The sequence below is a fragment of the Pleurodeles waltl genome, chromosome 2_1, assembly GCF_031143425.1.
Source record: "Pleurodeles waltl isolate 20211129_DDA chromosome 2_1, aPleWal1.hap1.20221129, whole genome shotgun sequence".
Taxonomy (NCBI): Eukaryota; Metazoa; Chordata; class Amphibia; order Caudata; family Salamandridae; genus Pleurodeles; species Pleurodeles waltl.
The window spans coordinates 904401548-904422942 of NC_090438.1; the positions used below are offsets into that span (position 1 = coordinate 904401548).

The 21395-nt window shown below is 39.8% G+C and overlaps 1 protein-coding gene across 1 annotated transcript in view; it reads right to left on the reverse strand.

Annotated features, from left to right (window-relative positions):
- Positions 1 to 219: 219 nt before the first annotated feature.
- Positions 220 to 21395, reverse strand: part of TMEM170B (transmembrane protein 170B) — a 179002-nt gene continuing 157826 nt past the window's right edge. Inside the window, exon 3 of the mRNA XM_069218832.1 lies at positions 220 to 11214. Coding sequence (XP_069074933.1) covers positions 11084 to 11214 — 131 coding nt within the window. The 3' untranslated portion in view covers positions 220 to 11083. The remainder of the gene's footprint in view (positions 11215 to 21395) is intronic.

The window sequence follows — 21395 nt, forward strand, 5'->3', positions numbered from 1 at the left end:
TTTGCACATTACTTTGGTCACCTAGATTTCACCTTGTGTTGTATTACGTGTGATTGAACAGAACCCTGAAAACAGCGCAAATCCCCCAAACTATAACACCAGCATGAATGCCTCAGTTTTATATTTCGCAGAGTAATTCTCAGCAGCAGCTGGAAAAGGTTTAGAAGCATTTATCCCAGCACTAAGAAACCTGGCAGGATTGCTAAGGAGTAAAACGACTCACTGCAAAACATACTTTATTGTCCAAGAGGATCATCGTATTTACAAACTCGAGCTTTTGTACATGAATAAAGAAATAAAAAAGTAACTTTTATACAATTTAAAATAAATATTTTACAATATTTACAGAGTGTTACATGAAAGGACAGTGAGCCCACCCAGTTTCACGTGGGAAACATTCCATTTATCACATGCAATACAGTAAATATCACCGCAATACAATTCAAACCAGGAAAGTACACAACATTAATCATGTTTTCAATCATATAGCACAGTGGTATCTCGTACATGCTAGCTATAAGTGTGTTTCTACAACTCATCTGTGTTAGCATTTGATTTAATATTGGGGAATTGCTGCCGAGTCGCACTTCACACACGAAAACCAAGCAATAACCTCAATATTTTTCGAGCATTGAAATCATAATAGTGCAAACATTCCTTCTACTCTAAACTTAAACAAGGAAATGAGAGAATAAAAAAAACTCGTTTTCAAGGAGAAAAAAAAAGTTTAAAAAAAAGTTTCCCCTACACAATTAGACCCATTCCCAATATGAGGCCAAAAATGACCAACTTTATTCGCTCTTTAGGATATATTTTCATATTTTGCTACCTGGTTTGTTGCCGCTAAATAGAGTGACAAGTCAAACTTTTTTGATGCAGGTTCATATATCAGTTTCCATACTGGACCTATCTATGTGCATTAAAAAGCTGCCAAATGTTTTATTTCTACTATATAGTCAACATTTATTTTCATACAACAAGGTTTTCAGTCTTTATCCATTTCTATATCCAGATACAGTCAGGAAGATCTGAAATTCTCTTTAGAAGCCATAATTCCGTTTTTTCTAACTGCCTCACAAATAATTTATTTTAAAGAAACACATCTAACTCTTCCAAGCAAAGCTATTGTGGTCAGACACTGCATCGGTTCTCTATGATTTAAATTTGATGATCTTTTAATTCCATGTTTCGAGAAGTGATGTTCATATTTCAAAGTAAGAATTCGTGCATTAAGATTGACCTCTTAAACTTCAAATCCAGAAGAAAACTATGAAGTGTGACAAGAGAGGTAAAGACTTTGTCTGCCATCTGAAAAAAAAACACTCTGCCTTACTGATGCATTCTTATCTTCTCTGAAATACTTTATTTCAGTTTGAAAGAACCATTAATGCTTCATTCTGTCCATGTGCTTTACCGACTTCAAATTGCTTCTCAAATGCTGCCCAAATTGTGTTTTTTACCTTATGCAAGAACTGGGTAAAAGGTTTCTTTGCTGCGTTTTAGTCTGAGTATATTTACTTGGAACAGAAAAATATTAAAACATAACCCATATCTACATTTAGATTTGGGGATAAACTCTATTTGTTGCCAAGTGCATCAAGTATTTACCACTGTAATTCATCTTAAAATGACTTGTAGTGGTGACATAAAGGAGTGGATGACAGGAGAAAATTGGAAATCACTTGGCATGAAAGAACTAGTAACATAGTTCTAAACCTATTTCTGAATTGTATATTGAATCACAAAAATCAGACTATTGATCCATCTATTTCCGACTGAGCAAACTTTCCTGAGCCAACTGTAACTAGCCTGGATGAAGTAGCTTAACACATAAACGTAGTGGTGTCTTTTCAAAGAGAGGGCCTTTAAAGCATATAACAATGAACCATCACAAAATAACATGGAAAAAAAACATGTGAACAAAACCACTGCTAACTGCCACCTATTCCGAGGTATTGATCCAATGTGAGCTGGAGTTATATTGTCTTTGTAATCCGAAGTAGCAGATAGCACTAGCTTGCAACAAACAAAGATGGCTTGCACACAAAGTGCTCAAAATACTACTTCACAGAGAAAGCATTAAAATCTATTTGCAGTTATCAATCTCTTATTACACAATTTACAGAACGATTCTCAATAATCCAGAGATTCTTGTTTAAGCCTTTTACTAAACATGAGTGATAAAACACTTCTTTATACCGTAAGCACCAAATTCTACTCACCTAAGTATGACCCTCATGTTGTCTACAAACACACACAACATGGGAATTCACACCGGGTCACATTGATAAATATACCGGAAACCAAAAGAATGATGAATGAAACACTGTGAAGAAGCACTTTATGAAATATTTGCAGTTAATTTGCACATGAGCAAATCTTGGATGGTCCAGGGCAAAATCTGTGAATACACCGAAATACGCTGGGGTTTAAGTTGCTGATTTATCAGAATATTGATTTCAACCCAAGAGGTTTGATACAAAATCTCTAAGAGTGCCTGAAACCTCTAAGATAGTGCAATCCTGATAGGAAGATCTAGATGTAGACACTGGCACTCTGCTTATGTAAGTCATAAGAAAAAGCAAAACTGCTAAAATGAACCTAAATAGTTGCTGATACTGGATTATTCAGAGTTTGAATGCACTTCTAGATGTGGTAAAAACATTTTTTGTGTCGTGAGCCATTTAATGAGGCTATTGTACTCTCATCCTTCTCGTCGGACCATCATATACTATATGGTATACAGTGCTTTGAAAACACTCCATGAGTAATTCAGTACACTAGTTTAATAAACTATATGTCTTACAGAAGTGTTGCCTCCACTGCAGAGACTAGTGTGTGCCTGAAAATCATAGGTATGAGTGGCAGTGGTCCACTCAGATGTTTCTCATCCCTAGGTAGATAAAATGTAAATCATTGGCTCGGTATCAAGTAATATTTGTTCTCTGCTATTTGTGCCAGAAAATCCCTGGGGGTACGAATACTCCTGCTATGTATCTACATAAATGGCACTCAAGCCTTAAATAAAACAAGGAATATTATTCTGACACAGACATATTTCTACGTTTCTATCCTGCATCCAGGACATTAACAATCTTTAGCTAACAAAATTTGATCCAAGGCCCGTGCTACAATAAGTCACAGTTATAGTACAAAACTCAACAATGTGTTTACTTTGACTGCCATCAAATCAAACATCAATAAATACCATTGTAAAACTGAACTGAACCAATTACATCCATTGTGTGCTAAGAGCATTGAAAGTATAGCAAATGCAACAAACAAACAATAATATGATTAAATCGTCATTAAATTAAAAAGAAAAAGAAAAATCTTTGCTCTTTGGATTCAGAATTAATTGCACTAAACCAGACTGCAAGTGCAAGCACTGCTTTTTCTACCTATACCTTTAAAGAACACCGCCACAGATTTGTTCTAAAAAGCATTCGCAATGAAGATCACTACTTGGAATTCTGAAGCATAACAACAGAATCATGTGTTGAAATAAATGAGTGAGTAGTGTAAATGTTTGACTGGCATGGATTGAAATGAATGGGCTTTCTCACCTTCCTCAAATTATATAATTGTATCTGTCCAGATTACCATGGATGCCATTGTGAAAAACTTCCTGGTAAAGAACCAATAAGTTTGGCCGAATTGAAAATTATTAATACACAATTCTTCATTTAGAATCTTTACTTCGCTCGACCATTCATGATCTAGTAATTCAAGAGAGGATTATTTGCAAAGGAAGGGAGAAGGAGTGAGTTGGTACTACTATAAAAAGCTCTGTATATTATATTCAGAATGTCTGTGTTAATGTTTCTATCTTGTATAAAGGTTTGGAAAATACTCACCAAACTGCACAACAAACTATAGCTCAAGCACGACTAGGTTAGCACGAGAAGGAAAGTTGACATTTAGAGAAGGCAAATAGAGCTGGTCACCCTTGCATGAAAAACTTCTTAGATTTATGGCATCTCAAATATATTCATCCAATTATCACAGTTTAATGATTAGTTTCTCTTCCCATTCTCTGCTAACCGTTTGTGGCAAACATTAGCTATTTGTTTGCCACTGTAGTGGATATTATAGACAAAGTCTGTATCACTTTACAATCTGCTACTCAAGATTTTAATAAGCATTATTCAATAACTGTTTTACTAAGTTTTAGAGGTCTTCTTGTACGGTTAATACTACAACTTGAATTAGAAGTGTTGCTTATACATACTTTTAATAAAGTTTTTAAAAAACTTCTGTCTATGCTGCCCCATATTTAGGGGAAGTGTTTAATAGTGCAGCCACATGTCAAAGTTTCTTTCCTGAGATATTCACGAAAGGTTGAGAATTTTTTTCCGCCTATGGAAAATATGTCTTTGCAGACTACCGTATTACATGCTGCCCTATAAATAGACCTGGCTACCATACTATTTGAAACTCATTTCACCGTAAATAGCATTGCTAGTTTAAAGTTACTACAACAATATTTTACTAACCCTTACGCCCAAATACCATTTTTGAATTTAATAAACACTTTAACACCCAAAAAATACTTTGCAAAAGATAAGAAAAACTGACGATCAATTTGAGAGTCTCTCATTGCGTAGTGTCTGTCATTGCGTAGTGTTGACGTCTAAGGTTTTGTGTTGTGCATTCTGTGGATAAGGTTTTCCAGCTGCAAATTCACAGAGCCAAAATAACAACCATACTTTTCTAGGAGGACAATTTATTCAACCTGAACAGCTCATAAAATAGCACGACTCGATACACTGACGTTTTTCAGAAACGTAAAAAAGAAATGCATACTAGATTCCTCCTACGGTTGTAGAGTTCTGACACTTCAAGGGTTCACACACATTCCACGAATATACATAAATGCTTTGCTAGTTGTAGATTTACAGGCATATTCATTCACAATTCTAAATGCACACTGCTGGATTTTGCCCACAAAGCATGCACTTTGTTTCAATATACCTTAAGAGTTGCAATTTTCTGTTACATTTTCACCACAAGCAAGTATTTTCCACTACATCCACATGTAACGTGGGGGTGGGTGCACCCTTCATTATTCTACCCTGGCAAGACACTTACTCCTGCCAATTAAGGAACTAGCTTTATGTGTTTTCGTGGATGAAACAGTCTGAAAGATTACTTTGAGTAGTTCCCCTCCCCTCAAAACAACTTTCCCTACCTGTGAATGGAATACAAAGATTTACAGTAGTACTATCATCTGCCAATCAGGATTTGAGAATTTACGATGGCATTTCAGTTGTGAAAACATTAGTGATGAAGCCTTATCTTGTGCTTTCTCACTATGTATAAGTGAGTGATGCTGAGCTCAATTGATGGATATGCCAGTTTTAGACCAGCAGCAAAATAAATCAATTGCAAAGTAAGATACCGTATTACTTGAAGAAATATGTCAACCAAAGAAAATCCTAATTCTAATATTTACCGACAAGAACACTGCTCTCATAACTTGTTCTGCCCTGCATGTCATACCCTATTTTAGTTTTGACAATTCCTTTCTGCTCATCCATCAAACAATTATGTTTTGCCTGGAAGTTTGCATAATTAATGGACGAATGACTACAGAGTTTTCTACTTTTATTTCAGGTTTTACCCACTAAAGTTGACTAGTGAAACTCTTGTCTACACTACACTAAAGCAGAGCATTGTCAGCATTCTAACCAATAATGGTTATTATAAGAAAATTGTTCACAGTTAAAAGTGGGCAAGTGTGCAATAAAAGACCTTAATTCACACGCATAGACATAAAATTCCTTCTTTGAGAGTAAGCAATGGTATGTTAACTGAGACAAACCAGTGCAGAAATCGGTAGAGGGGTCCTGCTGGTTTATAAGTTCCTTTCTTGAAATGTATATTATGTAAAACGTGTTGCTCTATATTGGGCAAGTCCAGCAGCGTGCACGATGTACCTTTCCCTTGCAAAAAAAACAAAAAACACCAACAACAACAACAATGAAGTAAAACACTCTGAAGGGATGATCTGGCCATTCTATGCAGATGATCCTTGCGAAGTGCCCCACACAATCAAATGAAAATGGAATAGCCATAGTAACATCACTAAGTTTAATCCAAATACTACATTTATAAAAATGTGGCCGTTGTGCAAATAGCCTTTCTAGTGGTTAACTAGACATAGTGGACATATGGCCAATGTGTGAGTGGTGCATCAAATGTGTCTGTTAAATGTGAACAATTAAGAACGTACTGCAACTGTGACCTCAGGACCCATAAACTAAAATAACAGAGAGTCTACGCAGTTTCCAAAGCGGAGACAACTACATTTGATGTTCAAGAAACCCAACACTAAGATATGGGAGACCTGTGTATACATCAAACTCCATTTCACTCTAGTTTGCCAGGAGTGGCTCAATTTCCGTGAACAAAACTTGTGCAAGTGAGGTTCACTTGCTGAGCTCAAATAATATTATAGGGCTAACAATGTAAGTACACACAGGGCATAGATGTTTACCAGCAATTAGCTGGTCTACTTTTGACTGTTGCATGAGTGCACCTTGGATGATTTACTAGAGGAAAGTCAGTGTTCACTAGAAACTAGCAGCCCTGTGACATAGGTAATTCACTCTAGATTGATAGTTCCTAGCTTGAAAGCAATTTTCTCCACAGTGACAAATAAGTGTTTGCCTTTGGCCTACTGTCTGAGACATGACCTTGGAATTCACTGACATACAACCTGTTCTGGATCAAAATCTATTAGGAATTTGGTAGGCATACTAAATATATGCAAATTCCAGGGACGTGGCCCTGAACTATGTGGGGGCACATTAGCTAGTGCAAGGGTGCCCTAACACTTAGTAACTTTGCACCTAGCCTTCAAGAATTGAAGGTTAGACATTTAGCTGACTAATAAGTGCAGTGAAAATGGCTGTGAAATAACGAGTGCATTATTTCACGCAAGCTGCACTGGCCAGCCTGTGCAAGGGTTTGTCTGAGCTCCCTATAGGTGGCAAAAGAAATGCTGCAGCCGATATGTATCGCCTGAAACCCCAATACCCTGGGTACCTAGGTACCATATACTAGGGACTTATAAGGGGGGGGGTCCAGTATGCCAACTGAAATTGGTCAATGGGGTCACTGGCCTACAGTGACAAATTTAAAAGCGGAGAGCTCAGCATAACTGTCTGCACTCCAATACCCATGCAAGAGCGTTCAAATTCTGTATAGTGGTAGGGAGGCCTCCTCATGTTATGTTGTCAGCATTTGTATTGTGCTTTCCACCATTAACATGTCAGCAAAGTGCTTTCCTAATTCAGATGTTCTTTTTGTACTGTTCTGGGATTTCCATTCGCTAGTTGTGAATTGTTGTTGGATTGTGTACAGAGGTTTGTGGCAGAGGTGTGCATGAGAGTTTACATAGACAAGATATACTACATCAAATGGAGTGTGAGCTGAGGTATAAGTTTCAGTCAGCAGAATGATGATTTAAATCAATCTTTAAAAAATGAGTCCAGTGGAGTTGACTAAGCAGCCAAAAGAAAAGTTCAGTACAAACCTAATCCTAAATAAATAAAAATACGCATGTGCCCCTTTAAAGCCATCTGACCCATTTAAAGAGTATGGCATGTGTAGCACTAATGGATAATATGTATATCTCCATCCATCAACCCTAGCCTCGCCATACTGTGACATTAATAAAACTTTGCATCAACATGGCCAAACCTGAGACTGCCATGATCTCAACCTTGCCCAGGATAATTTACCATCCTTGCTATGGTCCTAGAAATGTGGGGCTACAACCATATCATGTAAATACATGTCAATGTTGTGGAGGTGCACCATTGACCAGCACAAAAATATGCAATGACAAATGGCTTGCTTCAGTGCTGAAATTCATGTATGTAAACACATTTGAAGCAAATACTAATATTCCAGTGTCAGTCAAGATATAGAAATAATGATCCAAAGTCTCGAAGCTACCAGAGGGAGTTGCTGGAAACTTTAAAATCCATGGTGGAGAGTGGCATCGATCTTGTATTGTTACTAAGAAATGTTATGAACACCCTTTGGGAAACAAATGACAAGGTTTGTGGGATGCCTATCTTCAACCTTTTGCCTGCTTGGTTACCAGAACATAAAACACATGCACACATGCACACCTTTATAAAATCCATAAATCGATTTTTTTATCTCCTTATGAAGAATGAGATACCTTTAGAAAAATGTTTTCTAATGTGGATATTCTTACATTGGAAGGCCCACAAATAATGAAACTCCTCCAGATCTCCACGTGCATGCTTCTGACCCCCTTTCCACTTTGAGGCCCAAGACTCTGTGACAAACACACCATTGCCCTCCACCTTGAGTGCTGTCCTCTTGTTTAGAGGATGAATCTGGTTGTGTCAGGAGCAGCTACAATGAAAGAGAGGCTCAGAGGACATTCTCTGTAAAGGAGCGCCCTCTTCGTTGCTCTGTCTAACTGTTACTGAGAGGGCGACTCTGGGTGAGGACAGCTTGATTCTTTCCATGGGCATTTCCCTTGAGTAAAAACACCTGATAAAAATATTTCCAAGCATAAAATTTTAACTACGTTTTTCTTTTTTTTTAAGGTGTAATGGTGCCACAAAAATCTGCTTTGTACACCTTTAAAACCCCCACCAGTTTAGCATTTAGAATACGAAATGGCAAATAAAAATATAATTAAAAAATGAACTGGTTATGCAGGCTGCAATAGACTTTAATGAAGAGAAGGATAACCTAACACAGCTGCGAGTAAATAAATGACTCACCTCATTAGCACAGGATGCTACTTCAGCCATATTACTGGGAGAGACAGCCATGAAATACTAAATTACCACGGGGGGGGGGGGGGATTCAAAGGAGTTGTTTCTTAAGTACACATTTGTAATACACATACTGTTTAACCTGGAAACTTTTAATATGTAAGAACGTTTTTGTAGTAATCGTGCCTCTTACCAAAGAATATAGATTCTGGCCATGATATAGGTGTCCACGTGGGCTGCTGTCCAGGGTAATGTAAAAGACCATCCAATAGAAGAAATCTTATTTTCAAGCAAGACTCACATTACACAATATATCCACGAAATTATTCTAATTTCAATTGTTCACTCTGGATGGGCTAGCTGCAAGGATCACATATAGATGGGAACAATACCTTAAATGTTACTTTTCTGTCTCTCCTGGTTTTAATTGGAACAATCCTGTCACAAAGGGGTACATCTTTTGTTTTATGTCGCCAAGAAGATGGACAGTGGGCATACACTAGCCCTATGGTGTTGTCCGCAAAACTACTGCATATCCCAAAAGGTGTCAATGTGATAACACATCATCGCTCAACTGCAAAGTTTTTAAGATGTTTGGTCTTCTGGCACCAAAAGAATCAAACCGTTTTAATAAATGTTCATGCATTCTATGATCATAAATATTCTAAGTATGCCAATTTTACAGTCATGGAAGGATGTGATTTTTTAAACTAAGCAAGAACTGTGCATGACCATTTTGATGGTTGAATAGTTTCTGCTTTGCTTAAGACACCAAAAATTGCAGGAAATATTTGCAACTCCAGGAAGTTTAGCAATTGTTTATGACTGTTGGAAACAAATTAGCAAACATTCATGTGCAAGGAATATTATTGTTGTTGCGTTCAATAAGAGGTGCTTATAAATTTAGACCCATATGTAACGATTTCCATACATGTGTAATCTCTGTATAACAAGACTGCTAAAAAAAAAAAAAAAAACACTGGGTGAACTGTCTAATATTGCGACCAATAAGGATGTACGTACTCATACGGCACATTATTTTCATCATTACATGTTAAAATAGGGTATGCAAATAAATGTATGAACTAATTTATTGGAAAAGTTTTTCAATGCAGATTTTCTCCAAAATTTGTTTCGGAATTTAGGATTTTGTGAAAAAGGTTCACACATAACCCAGGGTGTATAAATGTTATCAAAAGTAAAAGTTTTGAATAATGCACCATCTTCTTTGTGGATGGAAAAGAAACTGTGTCCATCTATGTTTTTAAGTAAGACTATGTCTCATTTTTGATAGCAGTTACATTAACCGATGCAATTCATGTTCCATCTCAGTCACACACCCTGTTTGCTTTTCAAAATATTAAGAGGAAATCACATAAGGTTCAATGTTCAAAGTGAACAACTCCTGCCTTCGGGACAAACAAAAAAATTTAAAAACCCAGCTAGTTCATCATATGCAGCTGAGTGGGTGATGCAACGCAGGGTGGACAGCTGGGAACCCTGCATATATTTTCTCCTGGGGTCAACATCTTTGCTTTGGAGCGCGTGAAACCATACACAGAATAGCTTATGTAACGCACCAGAGCTGAGCACACACAAAGTCATTCATAAGCTAAATCCAGAGCTAACATCAGCTCTGCTTTCCCTGCATTTACTTTCACAGTCATTTGAATTCTGGTGTTGTACCTTCAGTGAAATGCTGAATGTTGCATTACTGTCCACTCCTGCAACCACCGAAAGTTTGTTCAACACTACAGCAGGAAGGAAATTCGATTTACTAATTCACCTTAATTCCCTGCATGTAGTGTCACGGCGCTTACATAATACAGCAGTAGGTTAAACAAAAAATGTAAAAAGAAATGAATACCCGTCAGGTTTGGCACGCATAATACTCATTCAATAATGTCCCTTTAGTCCACACAGACGTTTGAGAACTAGGACCTAATGCACTTGTAACAGGGGAAGGGGTATCTTCCATGTATATGAAGAGGTACCATCCACCAAACTCTAAATCAGGACCTTTTCATCAGAACTGTAGGTTTTAATTGGGTCAGCAGATCTTTCAGGCGTTCCATCTTGCATCTCCAACAGGAAGGCTCACACCATGCCTCCTTCTTTGGACAGATGAGGAGCAGACCAGATATCCGCAGGACAATCTTTCTCTCCTTGGCGTAGCCTGTAAACATTGCACACAGGAGCAACCTGCAGCTGTGCTCTCCTCGGTGGCACAATTTCATATCCAAAGGCCACTGAAAATCTGTTCCACACTGGTGTAGAGCAGGCCCACCAAGTGAGTAAAAAGCAGTCCACAAAGACTAGAGCGTGGCAAGGATCCTCGAAAATGAGATGATGATTGTTAGCACTGTCTGTCCAACTCCAAACACCAGAGCCTCTAAGGGAGCCATGTTCTTTCCTGCCACTCTGTATATTCCTGCAACTGCTGCACCTACAATCAAAAACATTGGACAATTAGAGAGAGAAAAGTATTCTAATTAAATGTTTATTCAGATGAATAACTCATTCAAGGTGTTAAATAATAATAGTTTGCAAAAACAGTAATACTTAAATTCATAAGACATCTGTACTTCTTAGAATTCTTAGTGGCCAGGATTGCTCATGATCAGAGGGAAACTGTTATTTTGAAATTTGCCAATAACTGGTAGTACACTACATGATGGGAACTTCAGGGCCTGCACATATTTGCGACATTTCCTGGGAAAATCTCTTTAATGTGTATATATTGGCGGGTCAAAGATAGCTAATTTTTTTCAAAAATCAAATTATATTGATTTTCAAATTGTATGATATGAAAGTGCACACATCAGGTCTAAACAAATTCAGCAAATCACAGTGATGAAGCTTGGGTATCACTAAAACAAATAATCGCAAATTATACGAGCACTGCAAAGGTGTACTAATAGTATCAATGTATTCATAGAGGCTGTGAGCCTTTTAATGTGCATGATGTATATGTTATCTTTACTATGCATCCTTTACCAAGAGGTACCTTTACCACGCAGTCTTTTCAACACAGCGAAGTTTCATGCTGGTCTATTTTCAGGAAACTTAAAACACAGAATTTTACCATACAGAAAGCATATATATTTATTTTTTTAATGACATAAGGTTGTGTTAAGGTGTACATACACACTTGTATACATCCATATTAATGAGTGAAAATATAGGTGTATGTATATATTTATGTATGCATAATATAGAAATATACACATATATATTTACAAGTATAAATATAAAAAATACTTATAAAAATAGGAGTTATCAGTTTTCATCGATGGGTACGGATAATGGATAGTAAAGGTGTTTTACGGCTCAGGAATAGGTAAGGGGAAGTCATGGGATTTAGGATTTAGAGAAAGGCAAGTGGCAAGGGAAAAGGGTAGTAATGCCTTTTTAGGATTTAGGAATGGCGGTTATATTAATACTGTATTCATACTGATATTGTAATATGCAATGCTGAAGTATGGCCACCATGTTCCTTCTATTTAGTCTGAGTTGGACTAATTTTACTATTGCACGGATGAAGGGGCTTTGAGAGAGCTGTGGACGCACTCAGATTCTGAAGCGCTCCATGGTAATACAAACATCACGAGTCACAACTGTCTCTGCGACGTGCTGCACCCAAAGTAGGCAGTGATACACCGAGCTGCAGCTGAAGCTTCAGCTGGGGAAGAAGTGAGTGTTGCAAGCCTCGGTCTCTCATCCGGCATCTGACTGCAGCACAATGGTGAGTGACGATCTCAGAGACCAGTGGGCATTAGCGACAGTGAGTATTGTAGTTCAAACCCGGCAAGGCTCAGCACTCACTGCAGTGCACCTCAACACCCTCAGCCTAACCTAGTATGTGCTTGGAAAGCCTAGTGGCAATCAAGTCCTGGCTGTGTTGTATTCATGGTAGCCCCATCGTTCCTTGGCCCCATGCTGTAGATACTGACAGACTGAAAAGCTGATCTTGTAATATTGTAATGATGAGGATACTTCGAACAATAAGCCAGAGACTGACAGTCTCTAACTGCCTGATACTTCATTTCGGTGTGGAGACAGGCACTGAAATCCATCAGTTTAACCCAAGATGCACTGCGCTTGGAAGGACTGCAACTGGTAGCCAGGCAGCTGTAGTTTAACAGTCTTAGTTGGTGGTCACATCTATATCCGCATATTAGTATATGGGATACCCTTGTAGTACTCCATGCTGTGCATATTAGAATCTAATCAGAATTGACCTCCCGAGTACAGTCTTCCTGTTTAAAGGACATTTACACATCCACAAATCTTGTCACCATGATGAAAAGGACCACACTCACGAAAGCTGCAAACCAGTTACGAAGTAGCAAGACCATCAGCCAAGTTTTCTCCTATTCTCAACTGACTTTTTTTGTAGAGTAGATAGTGACATATTTGTTTTGAAACTAGGTGATAGAACATTCAGTCCTGGGACAGTATTTATTTTTTAAACCAACAGGAAACCATTTTCTCAGTGACTCTGGCCAACAAAGGAAGGTTTCAATAGGATGGGAAGGCGTGGCCAAGCTGCTTCTTAGAGTACAGCTTACTCTTATAGAGCATCTTAGAGTACAGCAACTGCTAAATCTTACTGAATCTGGCAAATATCCAGTGAAATAGAATGAATCCAAGCTCTCAATCAAAGGAAAAGACTGGTGAGGAGATATGGGCCAATGACACCTATGAAAAAGATACTTTGAGTGAACCATGGTATTTCAATTGCACAGACAGAGCCCTTCGTCCACCGATCTTGGATGGCAGTCGAGAAGGCTGAAATAGATGACCTGTGATACACATCTAAAAGAACAGAAAAAAGTGAAAGGAAAGCAACACTTAGAAGGTGGCTGGCCCCATCACAACTAATGTACTAGAAATGCAAGGAGCTGTGGCGAGTGGTCTTTGCGATGCAGTCCGCGCATAGAGACGGTGGTCGGTCTGGAAGCTCAGTACTGGAGCCGAAGCAGACATCTGCAGTGAGGGGCTGCCAGAACCAGTCAGTGTGTCTGGGCTGGGCCCTGGTGACTTCGAGATGCCAGCAAAGCCACTCTGTTGCTGGATAGTAGCCTGTGACCTTCTTTGACAGACTGAAGTGACTGTTGCAGAGGCAGATACACCAGAACCTGGCTGCTACATGGAAAAGAGTCGTAAATAGCTCCTGCTCATTAGAAACAGAGGGAGCAGAATCTGGGGGCAGGCAAATCCTCAACAGTGCTACTCAGGTAGGGAAACAGAGGAAACAGAGGACAGATTGTACAGTACCACAATAACACAGTGGGTCAGACAACTGACTACCGGTGGCTCAGGAAGAAAGCAAGACGGCAAGCTGCTGTCACTGACAATATAAGGAACAAGACCTAAAGTTGGAACTGAGCAGATGTCCCAAAGAGGCACAGTGGTGGGGTTTAGAGCCCACGAAACAGAGTGACTGCTGGACTAGCTACCAGGTACCCATGGGAGTAGATGCTATGAAAAGGTACCTACCCATGAGAGACGTCTAGAACATCTAGAATACCTATTGGGCCGATCACCAAGAGATAAACGCCAGCAGTAAGGGTGGTGGCTGGGGTGACAAAAAGGTGTCCAATACACTATGCATCTCAGTCCACTAGTTGGGGACATTAATAAGGTGAGTGATAAAGCAGGCACACCATCTCAATTGCAGAAACTGGAGAAATACTCCTTTTGGAGGCAGGATGGCTCTCTGGAGAAAAAGGTGGCACCCACCATCCTGAATCTAGAATGTAGCTAAGCAAGCAACAGTCTTACACCATCCCTAAGAGAGGTGATAACGGCAGTCAAGAAGTCCTGAGATGCCAGTAAAATGAAGATCGATCCGGTTGTAACAGACTTCAACATTTTGAAGACTTTGACCAAATTTCAGAAAAACTGAAGTAGGTGGAGCACTCAGTCCGTGGCCACCCCACAGCTCTTAAAGATTTGGAGAGAGAAACTAACCACTTCAGGACGATTCCTGAGCATCTGCACCAGAGCCAGAGTTGAATACACAAAGAGTATGTTGTAGAACCTAGTGGGAATCCCAGAGAAAGCGGAAAAGGACTCAACAGAAAAATACGTAGAGACCCTAGCTAGAGACACTGTCAAACCACATGGCCTCTCTTCTCCCACTTTTCTGATAACAGTTATGGAGACACTACAAAGCCAGTAGTGAAACCAAGGCCTACTATCGCACATGTCCTCTGTTTTAGGTGACTCAACTCCTTGGTTGGAATCAACTTGAAATTCACACACACACAAACACACACAAACACACACACACACACACACACACACACACACACACACACACACACTGGTTCTTCACTAGCCCAGAAACGACATGGGAATAGCTGGGGATATGGCAAAGAATCAGCTGTAACAAGCACTAATCATCACTAAAAAGAAGGCTTAGAAACCTGTCAGAACAGAAACCAAAGTTATGGTGCACATCACTATAGGAATGGAAGAAACTCTGACCACTGTGGAACAGGTGGCAAGCTCTAACCAGAGGAGTATCTGAAACAGGGAGCACAATGAAGATGGGTGGGGCAGTCACCAGCAAAAGAAGCGTTACATGAACCCTAAATCGTACCAGTACTCTTCTGTTCACAGTTGAGAGGTACCACTAAAATGTTGTCAAGATTGTGAGTAGAGAACACTTTGACGTTTACTAGCATGGGATGACAGGTGCTTCAGGCACTGGAGAGGCCGGTAATTTTGAGCCCATGCCAAGAAGCAGTAGGGTAGCTGAGAAAGGAGATATGGTTAGTTAAATAGTTTCTAAAGGGCAGAGACATACGGGGAAGATGGCACGACAGAAGGTCCCAGGGGTGTTTTTAATACCACCAAGAATGGCTGTTCTGTTGAAAGCGACAGTCTCCGAGAGGGCCTTATGCTCCTGGAATGACAAAGTTCTGGACAAGTCAAATTGAAAAGAGATGGATGGTAACACCGTTCCTGGCTGACAACCCAGACCTGATGCTCCTTAAGAAGACCCACTTGGTTGGTAATAATTTTGAGTTTCTCCTGATAATGGAGGGAAGGCGAATACTTCAAACTGACCATGCATGAAGACCTAGATAGTATTACACCTGAGAAAGATTTGAGTAGGAACGCCAGGTGATTATGAACATTTGTGAGAGCCATGGGGTTAATGGACATTTGAAGGCAGGCACATCCCAACGTACAACACTCCTGTGCCTCAGAGGTAATGGGATTGCTCTCCCGCCTCTATTATATTCCTGCTCTATCGATTTTAAAGGGTAGATAAGTGGATGCAAAATACTTGATCAGAGTTATATCAGACCAAAAAATACTATTCAATATATTAGAATAATCTGATTATAGATGAGCAGTGGGGTGGAGACTTCATCCCTGGGAATTGAAGGATAGAGAAACCATACAAGGTCTTCAATGTGCCCCTGACCTCTACTTCAAAGAGAATAAAGGGTCAGTAACGTCCAAAGGCAGCCTGTGGGATGCATACAAATTAGAATTCAGGGGCAGGCCATATCCACAGTTGCCTGCCAGTAGCCACAGAGAAAGAGAAAGAGAAAGAGAGAGAGAGAGAGAGAGAGAGAGCAGCACAGAAACTGGAACAAAAGCTGTTGCAGTGGGAGATTCAGTAACTGGCAGAATACACAGGGAATTTCAGAATGGAGGAAATCACAGAAATAATCAATCACTTAAAGGCGGACAGACTCTGGGTTCCGACGGCCTTTCACCCAAATTCGTTATGGTCCAGGGAGAAATGCTGGTGAAGCCAATTAGATACATTCTAAAAGAGAATAGCAAAGATAGTCTATACATATACACAAAAACAGGCAAGGGCTGCACCTCGTACAGACCCATTTAGCATGTAAACATGAAGACTTAGATTCTGGCAAATGTCCTTGCTAACCCATTAGATACGACAATTATTAAACTGAATTACAGAGGCCCATCAGTTTATGTCATACAGGTTTACTAGACACAAACTTAGACTTCTGTACAGATGCCTCTACAGGATACACATACTTCGAGAACTGGCTGTGCCTGTTGGCACTCAATGCTAAAGAGGCTTTAAATTAATTGAAATAGAATTTTCTGCACTCAATCATCAAAAGAGTGGATTTGGTCCGGAATTTCAGTCTCAGGTGACCCTTATTTTTACTGAATCAATAGCCAGGCTGGGGGAAAATTGAACATAGTCAGAATTATTTTCTCTGGGTAAGAGCAAAAGACAGCTGGCCCACTCTCTCTCCGGTTCGTTGTTCTAGCCCTTAGAGCCGCTGATGAACTGGGTGTGGAGTGGTGCACAGATCAGGGGGCCAGGTGGGCTCCCGACTGAAAAGACATCACCTTCCTATATGCCGACGATCTTCCCCTAATACTTAGTAGATCCTTAACACTCGAAACTCAGAATCTTAAACATGTTAAATATATAAAGGGAATATGCAAGGTTATCAATAAATTGGCAAAAATTGATAACGTATCCGGTAAAAATGGATGGGGCTCCCCCTGGACAACCTGCCCACCCTTGGGGAGTGCCTGCAGAGATATACTTCGGAAGGGTTCAGATATTTGAGAACCTACACATGTAAGGATTAGAATTAATTTATTACACAAATCCTCCCGTGACTGCTGGAGGAATATAAAGTAGATGTGTATCATTGGAGAGAACTCCCAATCTCCCTGCTTGGGATGGCTACATTATACAAAATTAGCACTCTACCGAAATTCACATATAGAATCCAGAATACACCCTACCCAATCCACAGTCACTTTTCTCCATACTGTGGAGGACAAGACCCTACCCTCCTGTGCTCTCTCACAAAATATAAAATACTACTGGGCCTTCCAATTGATTGCAGTTAATGACTGGCTGTTCAGTGATCAACAGTAACCAGTGGTTCAAGTAGGCTGGGCAGCCATGGAACCCAGGGGCTGCTCTCTGGGATACCAGTTTGCTAACACACCTAGTCAAACTTGAGGGGTTTAAACAGTGGGTTTCCCTGAGAATCTCGAACTTGAGGGCTGTGTGGATCAGAGACTATTAAGTAATTTTAGGACCTCAAACAAAAATATGAGGTAAGCAATACTCAAAGGAGCAAATATCTGCAAGTGAAACACACACTGACCACGTAAAGCAATATAATTCAGTAAGTACAAGATAAATCTCCACTAGAATACAAGATTATGGTGGCTTCCATCTAGAGAGTGACACTATCTCACAAATATACCAGCCTCTCATCATTAACAGACAAGGGCCCCTCGATGCACTCAAAGCTAAGTGGGAGCAAGCTTTGGGGGAGTAAAGAAGAGGCAGACTGGTAGGAGGCATGCAGGCACCCCAGGGAGCTGGCAATTAGGGCCAGATTTAGATTAGTCCAGTTAAAGATTTTGCAACCTGGTTACTACACATTATTCACACCCATTGGGGGAACCCACTTTTGCAATCAGAGGCGGGCCATCAAATCACACAGAAGTGATAGATCTCCGCCCACACTTGGCAATAATGGAAATGTGGCTAAAAACTGACAATGCGCAGATTCCTACAGATATTCTGTAACAAAGCATTGGTGGTAGCCAGAAGGATTGTGACTAGGCTGTGGGGGAACGTCCAGTCTCAACCCTCAATCAGTAGGACAGGAACATGAACTGGGGAACACATGCTGAGGAAACAATATGCAAAGAACACTGGTGACTGCAGAAATGTAAAAGGATATGGTGCCACAAGTATGGCTTCAGAAAGACCATCGGGTGGGTCCAGACCCACTCTTAGTAAGTTGATAGAATGCTCAAAATGGTTTTGGGGAGGGTGGGATAGTGGGTTGGGGGCAAGTGGTGAATAGCAAGGAAGTGATAAGATCAGGGGGGCCCTGGAGGAAGGATTGAATACCTGCTGTGCTCATGTCATCCCTTCACCCCCCAATGTATGTTGTTTGCTTCTATTTGGGATCCATGGTTTATTTTAAAAAAATCAATACAATATTTTTTTTAAAGATTTTTCTCATTAAGATAACACTTCCTTTGACGCAGTGTATTTAAAGGAAAATGCCTTAAGGGATTTGTTGACAATTTTGCAAACTAAGGGTCCTCAAGAGAAGAAAAAAAAACTTTCATCATTTTGTCTGAGCAAAGATGATTGTGTTAGTTCCACCTTTTCAATCTATTTACTAAGTCATCCGCCAATATGGAGGAGCTGCCACTTGAAACACCTCGTAATGTTTTCATGTATAAAGAGTAAATATGTTACGCATTTTAGAGGACAACCTGAGCAGTTCTGTATCCAATAAAACCATGCAGATCAGACGGAAGAACCCACTGATCCAATAGTTTATTCTTGCAGGATGATTCTACCCTCTGTCCCATTCCAGGATTTACAAAGGCATAAAGGATTTCATCCCAGAGAGATACTACTGGTCGTCTATGGAGGTACTTCCTCACCACAGCATGAAGCGCAAGACTTTCACATTTGGCCCACTGGTGCACTTCGTGGTGGCATTTGTCAGTTGGGGAAGGGATAACTAATTTCTCCAGATCATGGCTATCCACTTTTTTGCAAGGGCTAGAGCCAGACCGGTAAACTTATTCCCAGCTTTTTAAGGCTGAGGTCTTGTATACTCGCCCAGTGGGTGGGCCTCAGGAGAATGAAAGCCTTCCCAATTGAGAAGACACTCAAGTCATCCCATCACATCTCTCCAGAACGTCTTAACATTCAAACACATCCACACTACGTGAAAGATTATGCATAATGATAAGCGCATCTGCGACAATGGATAACAACGGTCCCTCGGATCAAATTCAATAGTCTGGGAGACAAGTAATGTGTAGATAACTGAAATGGGTGTATTTAAGTCACACACTTCTGGAGACATTCTGTATATTTGCCAAGACAGTTTCCCGCACTTTATTGTGAAAGTCTTGTCAAGGTTACGTTCCCTCTTCTCTCCGAGTCATGTTAGCTGAGGTTTATTCATATTCAGCATGGGTCTACAGAAAGAATCCATCGTGTAAACAGGCTCTCGCGTACCAGCATCAAACCGGTACGCGAGAGCCCATTTACACGATGGAACGCTAATGGACTAGTCACAAGGATAATACACACTCTGGATTTTTGACTACTTCTTGGCAATACAGGTTGCCTCCATGACTACAAACACCTAACAAAAACTGAACTATTTACTTCATTGAAGATTAATATAGCACAGCCTTGATAAAGTCCTTCAGAGGACGAAACACGTGTCGGCTGAATTTGGTTGAATTTCAAGATCAAACTTCTCATTTGGATGGAGAGACAAAAGATGAAATATCTTACCAACTGAACTGGGTTGGATTCTCAAGATCAATGATTTAGTTTGGATGGAAAGGATAAAGATGAAATGTTTTATCATTGATTTAGACATACAATGTGAGAGTAAACACTGCTTAGATTAGGTGTAACACTAGTTTTGTATAATATTAATATCGGCATCAAACCTGTACGCTACAGCCCGTTTGCACGATGGAACGCTAATGGACTAGTCACAAAGATAATACACACTCTGGATTTTTGACTACTTCTTGGCAATACAGGTTGCCTTCATGACTACAAACACCTAACAAAAACTGAACTATTTACTTCATTGAAGATTAATATAGCACAGCCTTGATAAAGTCCTTCAGAGGACGAAACACGTGTCGGCTGATTTTGGTTGAATTTCAAGATCAAACTTCTCATTTGGATGGAGAGACAAAAGATGAAATATCTTACCAACTGAACTGGGTTGGATTCTCAAGATCAATGATTTAGTTTGGATGGAAAGGATAAAGATGAAATGTTTTATCATTGATTTAGACATACAATGTGTGAGTAAACACTGCTTAGATTAGGTGTAACACTAGTTTTGTATAATATTAGTTTTATCACAACTATTTGTATATTGTTTCGTTAAATTGTGTTATATTTGTATTTTGTATATTAAAATTTCTGTTAATGAAACAACACACATATATAATGTTTGTGTAACTATCATTTGCAATACAGATGCCACATTTTGCTTTATTTATGTTTGATTGTATAAAGTCTCTAAATTTAAGGATCCATTAATAGAATTGATAACTTATTAACTTTGCTCATGTGTGCTTCATTCTCATCTTAGACCCAAAAGGCTGGGAGCTCCATTGATCAGCAGTCCCCATTTTGTGTTGAAGGACCATTCCCCCACCCGTGTCCCAGGATCCAATTCTGCCAGGTAAGTCTGAAAAGATCCCCAGATGTCCCTGGGGTGGCTACATGTTTGACTGCACACTGCAAAATGTCATAACTCTGATCCATTCCATTATCGTCAGTAGGGGATCCGGTTCACAGCACATGGCCACCCCTCTCTTCGCCAATAACAGCCTTATTGCCGCCAGGCATCTAACAGCAATCAATAGTTGCTTATCATAACAAAGCAGTGCTAGCAAGGGGTCAGGATCCAGTGGTTCATCAACAATAACACTCAATTTCCTGGATACTGCTTGCCAGACATTTTAAATACCGGGCAGCCTCAGGCCAAGTGTAAAAAAAAAAAAAAAGCCACTTCCTCTGTGCATCGGGGACACACTACACTATCCTGGAGCCCATAACAGTGTAATTCAGCTGGA